The 18,129-nt window shown below is 39.5% G+C and overlaps 1 protein-coding gene across 3 annotated transcripts; it reads left to right on the top strand.

Annotated features, from left to right (window-relative positions):
* The first annotated feature begins 1,152 nt into the window (after positions 1-1,152).
* LOC131248223 (probable mitochondrial import inner membrane translocase subunit TIM21) lies at positions 1,153-17,203 on the top strand. 3 transcript variants are annotated; one of them, XM_058248380.1, is made up of 9 exons: positions 1,153-1,584; positions 7,534-7,593; positions 7,990-8,038; positions 10,798-10,958; positions 14,265-14,446; positions 15,882-15,930; positions 16,029-16,148; positions 16,609-16,796; positions 16,960-17,203. In XM_058248380.1, the coding sequence occupies exons 1-8, from the start codon at positions 1,393-1,395 to the stop codon at positions 16,765-16,767; spliced, it is 972 nt and encodes a 323-aa protein (XP_058104363.1). In that variant the 5' UTR covers positions 1,153-1,392; the 3' UTR covers positions 16,768-16,796; positions 16,960-17,203. The 3 variants fall into 3 exon arrangements, with proteins under 3 accessions (XP_058104363.1, XP_058104362.1, XP_058104364.1); XM_058248379.1 differs by having other exon boundaries at positions 16,873-16,968; XM_058248381.1 differs by lacking the exons at positions 7,534-7,593; positions 16,960-17,203 and having other exon boundaries at positions 16,609-16,797.
* The last annotated feature ends 926 nt before the right edge of the window (positions 17,204-18,129 follow it).

The raw sequence follows: 18,129 nt of genomic DNA, 5'->3' as shown, positions 1-18,129 counted from the left end.
GTTACTTAAAAGGTGTTTGATAAAATATCTGTAAAACCATTGCTGATGTTTTACATTAAGTGAGATTTTGAAGGGGCAATCCATGTATTTATGAAAATGTTATATGAGCAAAGTAGGCTCGATCTTAACGTGAACTTGACTTGAATTGGCTCGGGTTGTTGACCAATTCAAGCTGAGTTGGCCAATCAAGCACGTGGACCAAGCTGAACCAAGTTCAAGCTGGGTAAGTAAGTGGCCAAGCCAAGCTGTGCCCAGCTCGACCTGGTCCGTCTACTGTACACCTCCAAGCAACAAGAAAGAGATCAAAGTGACAAAGGCCGTATGGTCCGATAATCCAAATGGTTGAAATACGTGGGTTTGGTATAAAAACCCGAACCCGTTGTGTCTACTAATAAGACCTGAATCTCAGACCTTAGCCTGGCCGTTAATTTTTTGGCCCACCTCATGAAAGTTATAGACAGGCGTAACATTCAATCTGCCCTGGCTTCAACAAAAAGGTTGTTCAAACTGAGTATGGTCAATATTAGACCGTTCCGGTTCTTACAATAATCAGGTATAAGATATCGGGCCTGAAGTTGAGATCGTCATACACGTGACTACCGATGATCAGGATTCAAGACTAGGTGGGGTCCACCATGGATGGACTCCCAAGTGCCTTCGAATTGCCCATCCACTCCGACCGGCCATCATTGCCATGGCCTGGTACAGCAAGACACTGGGCTTATATTTCCAAGGCGGATTGCCTGTAGACCACGTCACTAGCGAAATCCGGGGGCCTCATGTGTTTTATCCATGCGGACCAAACAGATCATGGTGGGCCCTAGGACGGTTTCAACCGTGGGCCCCACACTGTTTCATGTGGTGTGGTCCACTTATCTTTGGATCTGCCTCATTTTAGGGCTTGTTCGGGCCCTAAAATGAGCTGGAAAACGGATAGACTGCGTGGATGGAATACATACATCATGGTGGGCCCCACAGAGTCCTGAGGATCACTACGCAATCCACTCCCGTGGGGCTCGGGGACACCTAATAATCAACGGTCAATGGACGCCTTGGCGCGTCATGTAGTTTACGTTAGGCACGTGCGGAGGAGCTGCTGACCGCTGCTGATCTAGGTAAAGCCCTCGACTTTCAGAAGCCCCTTCCAGTTCCCACGTCCAGTCGAAAACAGTTCAAAGCGAAAACCGTTCAAAACCCTCTCTCTCTCTCTCTCTCTCTCTCTCTCTCTCTCTAAAATCCAATGCCAATATTGATACTTTGATCTTTTCCTTTGTGGGTTTTTTATTTCATCCGGTTTCATCAACTGGGTCTTTTCCAATTTCCTCCCATCGATTGATTTTTCTGGGGTTTTTTCATATTGAAAGCTTCAGAGACATATAGTGATTTGAAAAGATGAACCATCTCAAATACAAACTTGGAGAATTTAGGACTTTGGTTAATAACAGATGGACTCTTGTTCTTGAAAAATCTCCGCAAGGATCATTTTCGCCAGCCGAACTGTTAGTTTCCAATGTGGGTTCTGCTGGTTTTTCATCAACGGCGAGGAATGCAGTTGACACCGGAAGATTCAATTCTGTGAAGAAGGTATGGATCCTTTTTTTCATCTATCTATATTTTAGCCAGCATAAGTTGGTATTGCGGATATCTTATGAGGACAATGGTATAATGTCGTTGTATTGTGGTGTAAATGGTCTGACGGTGTGGATTTGTATTGAAAATATGAAATTAAGAGGTAACTGAGTAAAATGTCCACGATTAATGTTGAGAGGTGGTTAGAGTCTATCAAGATAGCGTTGATTTGTGATCTTTCTGGCCATGCAGGACCAAAAGAAAACTGAGAAGAAGTGACAGTTGCAGCCCATTGTAAGGTTGTGTTTGGATGCACTCATGCACAAGTGCTATGCATTGTGAGCATTCAGCTTGATCAAGATGAAATGAAAGAGCTTAATGATATCTCGTAGAATTCATATTGAGGAAGTATCCCGCAAATTGCAGCTACAATTCTTTTAAGTCCAACTTGAAAGTAACATAATTGCAATTTGGAGGCTATACTCTCAACATGAATGCTTATGGAATTAGGATTTGGTTATTTCCACATTGTTAGATTTATAATTGCATTTAAATCTATTGTGCATCCAACCAGACCCTAAGGTGTTTCTTTGGTGACCCAAATTGCTAATCAAATGGACGTTTTGGAGAGACGGTTATCCACTTTTTGTTTGGGGTGACACAGAACAGAATTTGCATTAGGTGGGTTGTTATGCATCCCACGCCATCTATCACCATCTAATAGTCCCACTTTGTGGGGTTTGATGTAAAAAAAACCCACACTCAGGATCTTATGGGTCATCAAGTCATTAGTAGATTTCTATTTTGGGGAGATATTTTAATATTCAAAATCTTTCTAGTTGTTGTTATTTCCCTTTTTGTATTTGGAACCCAGATGTCAATATTTAGGATGTGATTTAGATCTAAATTAGTAAAGTTAAGATTTGAAAGATTTCTTTAGATCTCTGTCTTTTGCATTCGGGCCTATGTAAATTCTTCTTAGGCCATATTATGGCTAGAGTTGATGAATAATGGATTGCAAAAAATAAAAAAATAAAAAATTGAGCTTAAGGGAAAAGCGTTCTCTTGTAGAGGGAGAAAACCCTCTAAAAAATAACTCCTTTGAATTATGTGGTGTGTGCAAAACAACAGTTTTCCCCTCTTCTTGTCTCTCCTTTTCTCTCTTATTACCCCATACGTCATACCAATTTGACCTACGGTGTAATGGAATAGAAGAAAAGAACATGAGAACAACGGATTTTTCTAGACACCACACAATCTAAAGGAAAAGTTTTTTATAGTGTTCTCCCTTGACAAGAATGCTTTCTCCCTAAGCTCACATTTTCTATTCCAATCTCATTAGTCATCCATCTATCTATGATATGGCCTCAGAGGTCTTTATATATGCTTAAATACAAAAGATAAATATCTAAAGAGATCTTTTAAATCTAAACTTTACTAATTCACTCTAAATCATATCTTAAAGATTAACATCTAAGTTTCAAATCCAAAAAGGAAAATAATAAGTAGAAGAATTCTAAATCTTCAAAGATCTTCCAAAAAACAGATAACTACTAATGGCTTGACAAATAAGATCCAAAGTATGGGTTGTTTTACATCGAGCCCCAAATCAAAGCGGGTCCATTTCCATCCACTTTTGTGGGGCTCCCCCTCGCTTTTGGCCCGCCCCCGCTCTCTATGTGGGACAAGATTGTGAATAAATTTCAGAAGTACCTCACTAGGTGGAAGTGTCAATACTTATCGATGGGAGGATGTCCAACTCTCATCAAATCAGGCCTTTCAAATCTTCCCATATACTATATGTCTCTATTCCGTTGTCCCTCGTCGGTCCTGCATATCATCAACAAGCTTAGACGAGACTTCCTGTGTTGTGGGAAGGATAACCAGAAAAAACTTCACCTTCTCGAATGGCAAGAGGTCTGCAAGCATTTCCATGAAGGGGGTGCCAGTAATAAAAATTTGAAGACAATGAATCAGGCTCTCCTCAGCAAATGGGTATGGAGATTGGGCACTGAAGGTAGTTCTCTCTAGAACATCCTCATCAAAGGCAAGTATGGCACTTCCCCCGGCGGATGGTGGACTAAAGAATCCTCAGTGTACATGGCTTCTTTCATTTGGAAAGGAATTTTGCAGTCCAAGCAAGCAGTGATTGATAATATTAGTTTTGAGCTCGGAAATGGATCTTCCATTCGATTTTGGGAAGATCAGTGGGTGGGTGAGGAACCACTGAAAATCAGGTTCCCTAATATCTACCGCCTTGCCCCAGATAAGAAAATTTCTGTTGCCAGCTGCTATGTTACTTCCGATGACAGCATCATTTGGGAAGTGAAGTGCGTCAGAAACCTCCATGATTGGGAGGTAACTGAATATGTGGGGATGCTTGATTGCATTTCTAAGGTGGTTACCAACTAGGCCACGTCTGACAATCTGATCTGGACGCGAGAAAAGAATAGCAGTTTCTCGGTTAAATCCTTATACTCTTGCCTTGTTCCATCTCACATCCCAGTGATCCCTGCTTCCCCTTTTATTTGGAAGTACCCAGCTCCCCCCCAAATACATCCTGCTTTGGCTGGTTGGTTGGTAAAAATTGGATCCTTACATTCAATAACCTAAGAAAGAGGGGCATGCAACTCGTCAATATTTGCCTTTGCTGTATGCAAGAAGAAGAATTGGTTGACCACCTAATGACCCATTGCCCGTTTATCGCCCAAATCTGGTCGGAATTCTTTAAGAGATTCAACATTAGTGGGTGTATCCCGAAGTCCTCCAACATGTTGGCGTCTTGGCATGGATTCAAGCTGGGCAAAGATAGAACTAGAATCTGGAGAATGGTGATCCTTGCCATTTGGTGGTCAATTTAGGAGGAAAGGAACGACAGATGCTTTAATAACAAGCAGTCCTCAATTCAAGTTGTGTGTGCTAGGGCCAAAAATCTTATTGTAGAATGGGTGGCTAACGATAATGGTCTTAAGGATTATAACCTCTTATTTCTAGGTTTTTAGTCTTTTCTGCTATCTCAGCAGTTTCTTTTGTAATCACTTTTTCTTAATATAATCCCATTATCTTTAAAAAAATATAAATAAATAAAAAATCAAAGTGGGTCCATTTGATGGTGATGGATGGCTCCGATGCATTAATGTCCCATAGCTACAAAAGAACATGTCTCAAGTTGATGGCCGGTAACAATTCATCAGATTGATGTACCTTTTCCAATGATTACATTATAGATAGGCCGATATTATCGATATCACATAGTACCGATTCAATACCGGGCTTTGGTTGGGAAACTTCCCAGTCGGTCAATATATCACAATGTATCGCTGTGTATTATAATGTATCACTAATAATGTATTGCCGCGTATCGACGATACCTCAAGTGCATCAGTCCCCTTTGGGAAAATATTGGAAAAATTGCCAAAAATCTCAAAACATTTGTTTTTTTTATTTTTTAAAAATTTTAAAAATTTTTAAATTTTTTATTTTTTATTTTTATTTATTTTTATTTTTTTTTTATAGCTTTCATTACATTCCTAAGGAAATTTCGACCACTCCTTTTTTATTGTTTGGAGAGGAAAGGGGAGTTGGTGGTGGAAGTCAAAATTGGAGAGCGTGTGGTACTGGAACCCAGGTTGGTGACTTTTTGTGAATTTGAACAGCTTTGTCTTGTTTAAATTCCTTGGAGTCACTGGAAAAAGCTCATAATTTATGATTTTGCATGCTTCACGTGATCAATCAAGAGTTCTGACCTTCGATTTTCGAATATGAGAAAATTGGAGAAATTGGGAAAATCCAAAATTTCCTCAATTTCACCCATTTAACTTGCAAGTAGAGGTTGAAAAAAAAAATCATATTAGAGTGCTTGGAGGCTGATATACAAGTTTACGGAACTTTTGAAACTAAAAAAATATACTCTTAATTAAAAAATGTTGAAAATTAATTATTTGAAAACAATTAGATTGACTAGATGTTATGCATGTCTAATATTTTGTGTTTATGCTTGTGTACTAATCTGAACATCACCCACACTTGTTTATTTATTTTCAAAAATTAATTTGATTTTTAAAAAATGAAAAAATATCTTTTTAAGTAAATGCACCATATATTGTAGAATATATCTAGTGTCAGTATTTAGTACAATGAATGTGCTAATAAGTGATATGAATAATAGAAATATTAGTGCTTTATTTATTTATTATTTTATTATAGTTACGTCACTTCCGTCTACAACGGATAGTTTAGTACCCTATGCCAAGAAAACTTATTTTGTGTACTTGATTTTTGTAATCTTTGGAGTTCTAAGTGTATAATGATATCTTTTTTAACATCCCATAAAGTTTAATTGAAAATTTTGACCAATTTCCAAAATTTTCCCAAAAATATCAGTACAGTACGTGATACCTCCAATATTTCCCATGCAATACCTGATGTGATTCTGTATGCCAAGGGTGCGACACGTCCATCAATACCGATACTAAAAATAATGACCTTTACAACCATTCTTCTTTGGCTTCAAGGGTAATTCATAGTGAAGGCCTTCAGGTTGGATCAGCACCCTTTGCAATGGATGGCTCCGCAGATAACAATCACCTCTTCCTTCATCATCATGCTCTCCATATTCTAGGTTCCCACTTTTGTAGTAATGGAGTCGTGAGTCTATCAGCTCCTTGTCAATACGGTGTTGTCCTTATCACTGTTGATTTCCAACTTATGTGCTTTGACTGTCCTTGGGACAGGACCAACATGTCCATCTCAACTTTGAAATACACCGTACAAGAATGTGCTACCATTGAGCTGCCCATTTCTTCCTCCAATCCAACCCTCGATCCACTGTGTGTTCCATAAATTAATCTGTCCATTGATCCTTTTGATAGATTCATCTATCGACCTACCTACGGACAGTTTGCGCTATCTTCTTGGATTGTGGCTTTTTCACCAGGCACTTCATCAATCTGATTTTCATACTTTTCTTCTATTGAATCTTGAATATGTTCTTTGAAATTCTCAGATTTTCTTCATAAAAATTGAGCATCTCAAGTTTTACATCATAAGTGTAATTAGACCCTCCAATCGATCCTCTCTTCTACGACGAGGATGATCAAATGGAACACCATGGGAGCCACTAACTTCAATATCTAGCCGCTACCAACTCACACATGAGGAGGCACTCCTTGCTGCTGTGTTGATGTTGCCAAATTATCCATTTGACTTAACATCTTATGGAGCATTCTCTCCGTATGGTCATGGCTCCTTACTATCTCCTCCACTACACTCCTTTCCTGCTTCCCATTGGTCTCATACAAGCGTACAGATGAACTTACTCTAGTACTAATTTGCCGTTGGATGATATGGGAATTAAAGTAAGTATGAGTTTTGGGAGAAAACAACCTTTTGCAGAGGAGAAAAATTCTGTAATAAAAACCAAAATCTTTGAATTGTGTGGGTTGTGCAAAATCCAAATTTCTCATTCTCATCCATCCTACATCAGGGTGCTATTATCTGTCTTTTCCACTTCAAAAAAAAAAAAAAAGGAAAAAAAGTCGGAGTTGATAGGGATATTGATTTTTGGGGGTAAAAGGAACATGCCCTCCTAACCTTTTCTGGGTGCCCAAATGCAGCCTCTATCCATTCCATTGTTGATTAGTGTTCTTTATTTTCTCTTCTTTCTGAAGTTTTGAAAGTAGTTACATGAACAAGTGAAGAGCCTGGACTTTTTTACACTGCTGGTCTCTTCACTCTGCACAGCTGAGTCTTGCGGGCTCTTATGAAATTCTTGATAAGTTGTATAGTCTTCTGTAGGTTGCAGGACTGGGCATGGCTAAGCAAATATATATATATATATATAAACTTGAATCGATCAGTTCAAAATCCAAGCTCAAATCAAACATACTGATGTCATGTGCAGTATTCCATGGCTTTCTTGTAAAATTTATGTTTTTTTTGTTAATGATCATGGTGCAATTGCAGGTTGTTGCAATGTCATGTTATGAGGGCAAATCCAGTGCTAATGTCATCTGGATGCAGAAGGTGGAAGAGCATTTTTTTATTTTTTTTATTTTTTTATGAATTATTATTTTTAATGGATTTGGATTTACAATTGTATAGTTTGCAATAATTAAGTTGCACAAAAGTGGAGGTGATCAGAAAAAGATATTATTTCAGAATTCTATTTCCCTTGACATCATTGCAACTCATTTCATTTCAAGGCCAACTGAAATTATGTGGATGAATTTGGGACTGGTTAACCACTCTAAACAATGATGGACCTGCCAAACTTTGGACAGTTCACTTTGTTGCTTTTTAGTTTTCACTAACTAAACATTTTGTACATCCAAATGCAGCCTTCATTCCCTTTTATAAAAAAAAAAATAAATTAAAAAAAATCAAACATGTAAAGGCTGATCCTGTTTTTATATTCTGCAGGATATGAGCAGGGCTGATTGTCGGTTGCGGCATGAGTACCTTGGACTTGGTCTGTATTTCTATCTTTCGACAAATAACTGTTGGGTTATCTTCTCTTGATAAATGCAATGAGGAGAAGTGGCAATTTCTTGTCTATGTTTTGTAGTCCATGGATTTATTTATTTATTTATATAATAATTCCGTGTAGTTCTATATTCATTTCCTGCATCCCCATTTTAAACTGTTGCCGTGAAACTCCATCATCATCATCATCTAGGCCTTATCCCAACTAATTGGGGTCGGTTACATGAATCCTGTTCCACCATTCTACTCTATCAAGGGCTATGGAATGTATTATTTTGAAAGATGACAAAAAATTTATTAAAAGAAAGAACGAAAGCTACAAAAAGATGGGGCACCGAGAAAGCGACCCACTACAACCTAAGGAAATCCAGATTACAATCGCTAAGCTTGGGGACAATAGAAGCCCATTCAACAACAAGCATCCTTGCCCTACAAGATACACACTATCCACCGACTCCTCTCATTCCTGAAGCATCTAGCATTCCTTTCATCCCAAATAGCCCACCAAACTGCAAGCAAAGCCATTCTCCACAGCACCTTTATCTGCTTCCCAAGGCCACCAAAACAGAAGATCATTAACCAAACTCGGGAACACATAGAGAACTTGAAAACGGCATAAAACTTCCCTCCCATATAGACCCCACAAAGGGGCAATGAACAAAAAGATGGTCAAAACATCTGCCCGTGGAATGTCATATTGTCCAGATGCATGATGGAAGTTATGCCATATTCCATATGCCGCGTGAACCCATGCACTTTTTTTTTTTTTTGTAAAATATATATTACAAAAGCACAACATTTTCTAAAGGGCATGCCACAAATATAGAATACAAAAACACCAGAAGACAGTATCTTCAAGTCTTCCTTTGCTTTGGATGTGTGCTTGATAATCATTCACAAAGAAAATGATCTTTATTCTCTAAGAAAATTAATTTTCATTGGCAAGCGTCTGACATTTAAAAGGTATTTAAAGCTTTTTCAAAGATAGATAGGTCACAAACTGAATTAACTAACATTTGGTGGGAACAAGGTAATGGGATATGTTGATCAGAGTCTTTTGAGGCTCTCCGATAGTGGAGAAGATTATAAACTAGATGTTTTAATTTTAAACATTGCATTCTATCATCCTTAATCATTAAAGAATTTTTGTGTAAGGCTACAAGATATCAAACCAACACAAACTGGTCATCATTTTATACATAAAAAATCTGTTCATTATGAACAACTCCAAAAATGCTGATCAAGTGTTTCTAATTCTATCTTCCAGACTCCTTAGAGGGAGGGGCTCCGAGGGAGTATATAGTATGTAGCTCTTGGAATACATTGAAAAGAAATCCAAGCCCCTTCCAGTTAGAGGTCACAATGCCCACCCTGAAGAAACGCTGTAGCCACATCAGCCACTATTTTTTTGAAGACTTCCTGGAATAACAGAATCTGAGTTGTAGATGGCATACGATTCCTATTAAACAAGATGTTCAACAGGATAAAAGAGTCCTACAGTTGTAATTTTTCTTAGGATGCTTGGAATGATAATTATTAACATTGAACTGTCATGAATATGTAGAGGGATACTACTGATAGAAGATATTTCAGCAGATAAAGCACCTAAATGTTTCTCTGCCGTTGCAGTCAAACCTTGCAACTGTAGGAAAATCTGTCCTAGTTTACCTTTTCTTTCTATGACTGATATTGTTGGAACTTGGAACTTTATTTCTTTACCTTTCCTTTGGGTCATATGTTGGAGTGCCTGCTGCTATTGAAAAAAAGAAGAAGAAGAAGAAGAGGAATGCCGGCCTTTTAGGAGCAAGGAATTTCAGAGTCCAGATCCTTCAGCCAACACGTGCATTGCTGATTCAAATAAAAAAGAAGAAGAAGAAGAAGAAGAAAAGGAAAACAGAAAAGAAAAGAAAGAGGAATGCCGACCTTTTAGAATTGAATAATCATAGTGTCCCGATTGATCAGAAGACATGTACATTGCTGATTCAAAAAAGAAATATAAAAAAGGAATGCCATAATTTAAAAAGCAATGAGTTATATAGTCGATCCAGACTGTTGATATGATGGCCCAATCTCTAATTAGGGACGCCCAAGAATCTCATGGACTGGAAAATCCTAACCCTTCTCAAATTCTTTCCAATGTGAACCGTTGCTGTATTTTTGTTTCTTTAACGTCAAATTCGACAGATATCAAAGGATTAGGATCTTCCTATCTCGGAGGTTTTTGGGTCTTCCTCATCCATGTTGGGGCCCACATCAAACTGTCTGGATCACTAAACCAGGGATCCGACATGTATGGAATCATGTTCATTTGGAAAATGATATTTGGTGTGTCTCAATATCTTATAATGCATTGTTGGAAGTTCTATTTGTACTTTTTAGTTCTTTTATGGCATTTTACTTCATCTTTGACGGGTTTGAGCCCGTGCCTCAGTGGCAGACAGAGTCAGTTTCAACATTGAGGTCTTGGGTCAAGCCCATACCTACCTAAAAAAAAAAAAACTTCGTCTTTGAATCAATTTGTATCATCTGAAGCCACTCATGTGTTTTCCTTATCATCCTATATGTTTTATTGTTCTGTCTGCACCCGGTCCAACATATCAATGTGAATTGATACATTACTGAAGAGATGGACTATTGGTGAATCTTTTTTATTTGATTTATGCACTGATGGTATAACAGTGCTTCTTAAAGAAATATAACACATCATTCCAAGAATTACAACTTATTGAAAATTTTGTTTAGCAGGTTTCCCTACTTTATTCAGAGGGCAATCTAGAGAACATATAGTTAGTAGGCAGGCCACAAATCAATTCAGTAAATACTATGGAAAACACCATATGCTTCCATGCCTTGTAAGGGCAATTGCATCCAGTTCGGCTTCACAGTCATCAGGAAAAAAGGGAGAGGTTTGACTACATGTGCCTCACCTTTTTTTGTTGCTTTATATTCACATATTTTTGCAAATTCCAGGCATGCATTCTCTTTTGGTTCTTTATTTCCAGTTAATGATCTCAGTACCTGTAGAGTAGTCGTTCTAAAAATAAGCAACACAATAGAAATTACTACAAGAAATTTGCATGAATGTATGTTACTTGGCAGTTCTCTGTCTCGAAGTTGCTTGCCAGGGGGTTGAGGCCAGCAATGTTCTTGCTTTCTGGTTGAAATTTAATAAAAATTAAGAGTTGCATTAATCATCTGATTATAATATCCAAAAGCATGTCAATGTTGCCTGTGTTGCTATTGTTGAAAAACATTTTCTAAGATTGATTGGCGCAGACCATCCTCTATATTCTCCAAATTCAGCTAATTTTACCCCGTTTTCCCCGTTTTAGATGAATGTGTCCCTCTGATTATCTTCACGATAAAAATTATGCATCTAACACTCGAGTGCCACCAACAATCTAAAGCTTGGGATTTGGTAGGTTTCTGCGTGTATGCTCACAAAAGTAGGACTGATATCTCTGCATTTTTTTAGTCCAAATCCTCACAGGAGATGTGAACTGTATGTTCCCTTCTAGATCCTGTAATGATCAAAATCACTCTGTTTCTTTAGCATTGCACATAACCCTCCTAGAACCAGATTCTCTTTCCCACATGCAATTGAAATTGAGTGTGCTCTATCCATAGTCCTAATTAAGACTTCCTTTGAGCATCCCTCAAGCCAGTATTAACTATTAAAAAAGAGTCTCGAGGTTGAGGGTTTAAATTTCGAAAAGGGTGGCTAAAATTGCTTCTCCTGCTGTTTCTTATATTTATGAGATGATGGTATCATAGTCTTTTTACAACCATATTTTTAGGGGTGGACCGTGGTGTGTTTTCCCCATGTTTGTTTAGCTATTGCAACGGATCCACACTACATATGGCATACATATACATTAATCAAGGCCATCTAAATCTTGAAACCATTATGGGTGAAGCATGAACCCTAATTAATGGCCATCAAATAGATAGTTAGAAAATGATCAAGGGTCCAAATTCAATGAGTTCAATAGGCAAATTAAGATGGTTAAGATAGTTTGATGATTAGACAATGGGGAGGGAGGAGGATATTTTTTCTTCCATTATGAGCTTTATAAATTTACGAAGAGTGAGTTTCCATATAATTTTTTAACTCATGAGTTTGTTTTTTTTTTTTTAAAAAAAAAAATTAATTAATTTTAATACATAGAATGGCATGAGCAGATCAATTGTTCTGGATAACCGTTCATATGAAATATCATATAATTTTAGCTATTTGATGGTCATGAAAGAAGTGACTAGAATGCCAATATTTCTCAGACGGAAAATGCTAGAGCGATTTATGTGAGGAGAGATTGAAGAGGTCCACCTGATGAGTGGATTCACCTGATTTATAGGCTAGGAAATGTTGGCAGTCTGCTAGGCTTAGTAACTGATGCAGGACAATTACCCACTTGCTCTAAAAGCTCGAACTGTTAGAGCATGGCGAATTAATTCCTTTACCTCGACCGAACCCCCCTTGTGGGCCTCAAATCACATGGGTACCGCCTCACATAGGCCGCCTACCTCGAGTGTGTCCCTGCATCCCACAGGCTACCCCACTCGAGCCCGGTGTGAAATGCTCTTGCATTAATCACCCCCGGTGAGGAGTCTCGAATACGAGACCTCCCTTGTGGGCCCTAAATCACATGGGTGCCACCCACCCCGAGTGTGCCCCTGCATTAATTACCCCCGGTGAGGAGTTTCGAACACGAGACCTCCCACTCTAATACCAATTTGATGCAGGACAATTAACCACTTGCTCTAAAAGCTCGAACTGTTAGAGCATGACGAATCAATCCCTTTATCTCATAGCCCAGGCCCTACATCTCATGGGTTAGGACCTTGACCGAACCCCCCTCGTGAGCCTCAAATCACATGGGTGCCGCCTCACTCAGGCCGCCCACCTCGAGTGTGTCCCTGCATCCCACAGGCTACCCCACTCGAGCCCGGTGTGAAATGCCCCTGCATTAATCACTCCCAGTGAGGAGTCTCGAACACGAGACCTCCCTCGTGGGCCCCGAATCACATGGTACCACCCACCCCGAGTGTGCCCCTGCATCCCACAGGCAACCCTACTCGAGCCCGGTGTGAAAATGCCCCTGCATTAGTAACTGACCCGGATCTTGCACGTTTGCTGTGTTGCCACTTGCTAAGTTTGTCTCGATTCACCTTTTCAGTATGTCATGCAAATCACTGTAGCATTCCTCTTTTCTACAATAAGAGTGGCTTACCCTGGTTTCCTGCTGTGCCACAGTTATACTGTATACATCCTTGCTCTTGTGCTGTTGTAATAACAGCTTACTTTTCTTTGATTTACGTGTACTTTTCCTAAAGCTTTGATGAAACGAGTCAATACTTGATACATGTAATAAGCATTGCCTTTGCTCCAACTTGATCCATCATCACTATTATCGTTGTTGTATCGTCATTCTCATCTTTATCATGTTCTCAGCTATTTGGGGACATCTTATTATTGCTTTGTAGAAGTTCCATGAATGGCTGCCGGCCTGATATCAACCCTACTCATTACTTTACCCGGGTTTGGGAATGGCTACCCACCTGACATCTCAATAATCTTGATGTGTAGAAATGTGCATGGCATTCTGGTATACTGTAGGTGGAGAAAGAAAAAGAGCATTTCCTGCTGTCTGCTATGGATTTTTGTTTCATTTTTTTAAATTTTTTATTTTTATTTTACAGATGTCTGCTATAGAATTTTTTGTTGCCATGGAGACAAAACACGTAATGTGCGTCTAGATTGCCATGGAGCGAAATATATCCAACAAGAAACAAAAATCTGTCAAGTCTTGCTGATACATGGACACATCTTACCAGCAAAGTATTAAAAAATGGTTACATAACAGTAATGGTGGGACCCGAAATGCCCAATCTGAGAAAAAGGCCCACAATGGGTCAATACATTTTTGTCCTTTAAAGTTTATTTGACCATCACGGCCTGTATAGTGATGGTCATATTGGCTGACCGTTACCCTTACTGAATACTTTGCTCACCAGACATTTTCTTTTTATAATTAGAAGAAAGCTTCGACTCTTCTTGCATATATCCCTATTGTAATTTTCTTGCCTAGCTTTTGACCTGATTATTTGCTTTAGCATGGCTTTGTTTTCATTCTTCTTCCTCTCATATATCTCAACCTCATGTTACATGCTCCTGGAAACTGAAGTGCCTTTTTTTCCTATCTTTTCACCAGGAGAAGAGGAAAGATATATCTACAATTGACGATCCCTTTGATGCTCCCACCTACAATATTCCAGAGAAACCGGTGTCATTCACAGAGGGTGCTTCATACAGTCTTATAATACTTGCAGGTCTAGGTATTGCAGGTGCTGCTGCATATGCTGTTTTCAAGGAACTCATCTTTGAACCAAAAGAGTAAGACATCATCCAAGTGCTTTTCTTGGTTAATTTTTTTCTCTTATATAAAGATATAAGATTTTTACTAAAAAGAGAAAAATTTTACCTTTTTTAGATTTGCGTGTCATACTTGCATAGGTTCTACTCCAAGCTCTACTTTGTTATTGTTCATCTGTATGCTACAGGGCATTTTTATGTATTTGTATTTATTTATAGTGGATCTGATGCAATTGTAATTTGTATCGAAGTTGGCTATCAAGCAGTCAATCTCTGTAGATGTAGCACACATGTAGTGGACCTGAATTGCTCATCTGCTGGCTCTTATGGTGTTTATGGCGTATCTTAGAATCACTGTTCTGGGGATCCTAGCCACTGATTGAAAGCCCTGAGGATTACAAATGGGGTTTAAGAGAAAAAAAAAAAAAAGGTCCAACCAAAAGTAGACATTTGATGGGCTAAAAGTCCTCGAAGTGGCAGCTAGGATCCATCTGAAATATATAGGTTTTGGTGTATGACCCATCCACAGTAGGGCCAACAAATGAATGGTTCCTATCTCATACTTGTGCGACATGTGCAGAGGTTGAGTGCTTGGTAGCCAGCTTAATTTTTTTTTAATCTGAACTCTGAAAAATATATACATGAACAAACTATACCAAATCCATCTAACTTGGGCACAAGAATATCAAACCAGATCAGGTTCCATCTAGTCTGAGTCGACTTCTTAAAACCATGCATGTGATCATGTTGGTGCTTGGCAACAGAGGTGTACACAAGTCAAACCGAGTTGAGCGGCTCGGCCACTAGCTGACCCCAGCTCGAACTCAGCTCGGCTCAGTCCTCGAGCCTGATTGGTCAGCTCGGCTCAGTTCGGTCAGCAGCTTGGGCCAGTTCGAGCCGAGTTCGAGCAAAGATCGAGCCTGTGCGGAATTTTCACAAACACATGGAGTTCACTTTCAATTTCTTACTGTATGTAAAACAGCAGCAGCTGTTTACAGGTATTTGATGAAATACCTTGTAGGCAACATCAAAATCAAGAAAAAAGGGTATTTGCTTCATACACATACCTTCCTTGCCACCAGCCAACACTTCGTTGAGTCATTTCAACAAAACTTGCAACATCAATATCAAAGTAACCAAGTCACTGAACTGGTTCAATCCGAGTTCAATTCGAGTTGGCATTCGATCCGAGTCGAGCTTGGGCAAGCTCGAACTCGGTTCAAAATTTTTTTGAGCTCAAAAAATCAGCTCAACTTGGCTCGAACCCAGTTTTGAATAGAGTCGAATCAAGCTTTTTCGAGTCGAGTCAAGCGAGCTAACCGAGCTAACTTGGTTTGCGTACAGCCCTACTTGGCAATCGCTATTTTCCCCCCTTCTTTTATATTGGTACTGTCATTTTTGCTTCGGACAAAAAATGTATAACCTATCATTTTTCCACCTTTGATCATTAATACAGGTACAAGATTTTTGGGAAGGCTCTAGAAAGGGTGCAGAATGACAGTCAGGTATTTTTGCCTGCTTAAACATTGATTTCTATCGTACCTCTCCTTGTATCGACAGCCGCTTTCCCACCTAATTCGTTCAATGCTGTGATCCATGTCAGGTTAGGATGAGAGTTGGATCTCCTGTTACTGGCTATGGCCAGGAAAGCAGAAACCGGGCTGCTCGTCAGCGCATTCCCCATAGGACATGGACTGATGAAGATGGTGTTGAGCACGTTGAGGTAACATCTTAAGAGATATGTTGAGGAGTCTCCCACAAAGGAGATTGAGGGTTTTCTTTGCTGTGCATGTGCCAACATGACGCACTTGTGTGAGATCCAGGACATTCATCAGATGCTTCCAAATATGAACATGGCCCTGTTCCAAACATCAGGCTTGTCAGTGTACTGTGAATATGGACTGCTGGTCCTCATCTTCCAACCATAAAATTTCTCATGTACATGTGGCCCACCTGATGGGTGGACCAGCCTGGTTTTTGGGCCACAACCAGTTTCACGGTTGGCTTCAGCTGATGAAGTGTGGGTATCCGTGGACGTGTGCTCCTTGATGGCATTCATCTTTAAGCATTTTTATCAGAATTCCAAGTGCCCTGTCGTTGCTACTCTCTGCACAGTCTTCCTAAGTACTTTTAAAAGTTTGGTTCTGTCATGTTTGGAGCTTAAAACTTTTATCTCAATGCAGGTTAACTTCCATATTCGTGGCCCGCATGGAGCTGGCAAGGTCTACACTGAAATGTTCAAAGACAAGACCGACAAGCAGTGGAAGTTCACCTATCTGATTGTCGAAATCCAGTCGCCCTCACCTGCGCAGCTGATGTTGGAGTCTTATGTGCCAGCATGAGGCAGGGATCAGCACATGATCATGATCAGGTATTACGCCCTGCAATGTCAAGTTTGGAAAAAGAGCCAAGATTGACTCACTTTTGCTGTTTTGCGCATTTACAAGGATTAAAATGGGTGAGTGGAAACAGGAGCCTCATGTTCGCCTGTGGAAGGGTCCATGTATTTTTATTATTATTTTTTTTTCTCCCAGTGAAAGTTGTGGCATCCTTCTCGTGAGCCCAAGTCTGCAACAATAGGGTTTGTAGACATGGGCCCCTCCCAGTTGATTTGGTGGGCCATTCCCATTGCCCAATGCCCCTCTAATCGGGTTTTAAATTTTGTTAAATCTTTTGTATGGTGGATATGCGCCATTGTTGAGCTAAATTAGGCATTTTCCATGGAAGGAACAATCTCAATATGTGCGCAGGAGTAATCAATCTGGTCTTATTTTAGCAGAGTTTTTCCTTTTCTTTTATCTTCTTCTTTTTTTTCTTTTTTTTTTTTTACTTTCTTTTTATAATTACAAATTTAAGAACAGGGGTATATGAGCTGAGCTTATTCCATCTGAACTTAGACCTTTCGTTTTATTATAACAGTGGTCTTCCATGGGCCTACTGAATGGATGTTTCAGGTTGATGAAGGAACCTTTCGTTCTTTTTTATTTTTCCCTTTTCTGTTATAGATGATCCTGATTATCCATTTTGCAGTCCAACAGGAGTTATTTTCTTATAGCTGGGTTCTTGAAAATGATGACCTGGACTGAATGGACAGTCCAGAACAATTGATTGGAGTGCCCATATGTCCGAACGCAACTAAGGTATGCACCATCAATTTCTATTCATTTTGGTAACTTAAATCATCATCCATTTGCTTACACAATGGTGACACAAAAATTAACGCGTAATAGGGATCAGGGCTCATTAGCAAGATCTGCTAAGTCCTGAACCTGGTTAGCTAAGATATGGGTACCATAGGACCCCAGCCCGAACTTGGACAATCCTAGTTCTATTCTACATGTGGTGGATGAGTGTCATTTCAATCATCATTATGCTGTCATTGTGCCAAAATCACTAGTCGGGGGCGGCGGCGGCGGTCCAGGTGGCACGGCACGGCTCGGCTCAGCTCGGCTCAACTTCATTTGTAATATGTTCTATTCTACATTATGCAGACACGGTAGAGGTGGGAATGGTGCAGTTGGCCTGCCCGGCCCAAATTTGGACCGGTTCGGACCTATTAGGTTGGCCTGGGAAGCAGACATGGGCTTGGTCTATCAATTTTTGGGCTCAGGATTCATGTCCACGTGTTCTGTCTAGATTCATTACGTAGCTTGCACTTTTCTAAGTGTGTACTTTTTTGTGAATGTGTGTCCCGCGTGACCAAG

The sequence above is a fragment of the Magnolia sinica genome, chromosome 6 (genome assembly GCF_029962835.1).
Source record: "Magnolia sinica isolate HGM2019 chromosome 6, MsV1, whole genome shotgun sequence".
NCBI classification, from domain to species: domain Eukaryota; kingdom Viridiplantae; phylum Streptophyta; class Magnoliopsida; order Magnoliales; family Magnoliaceae; genus Magnolia; species Magnolia sinica.
This window is presented reverse-complemented; position numbering and strand designations above follow the sequence as displayed.

Coding starts and splice junctions, on each gene's coding strand:
- LOC131248223 (XM_058248380.1), top strand. CDS start 1,393: ATGAACCATCTCAAATACAAACTTGGAGAATTTAGGACTTTGGTTAAT. Junction 8,039..10,797: donor GCATGAGTACCTTGGACTTG/GTCTGTATTTCT, acceptor TTTGTTTAGCAG/GTTTCCCTACTTTATTCAGA. Junction 15,931..16,028: donor GGGTGCAGAATGACAGTCAG/GTATTTTTGCCT, acceptor GATCCATGTCAG/GTTAGGATGAGAGTTGGATC.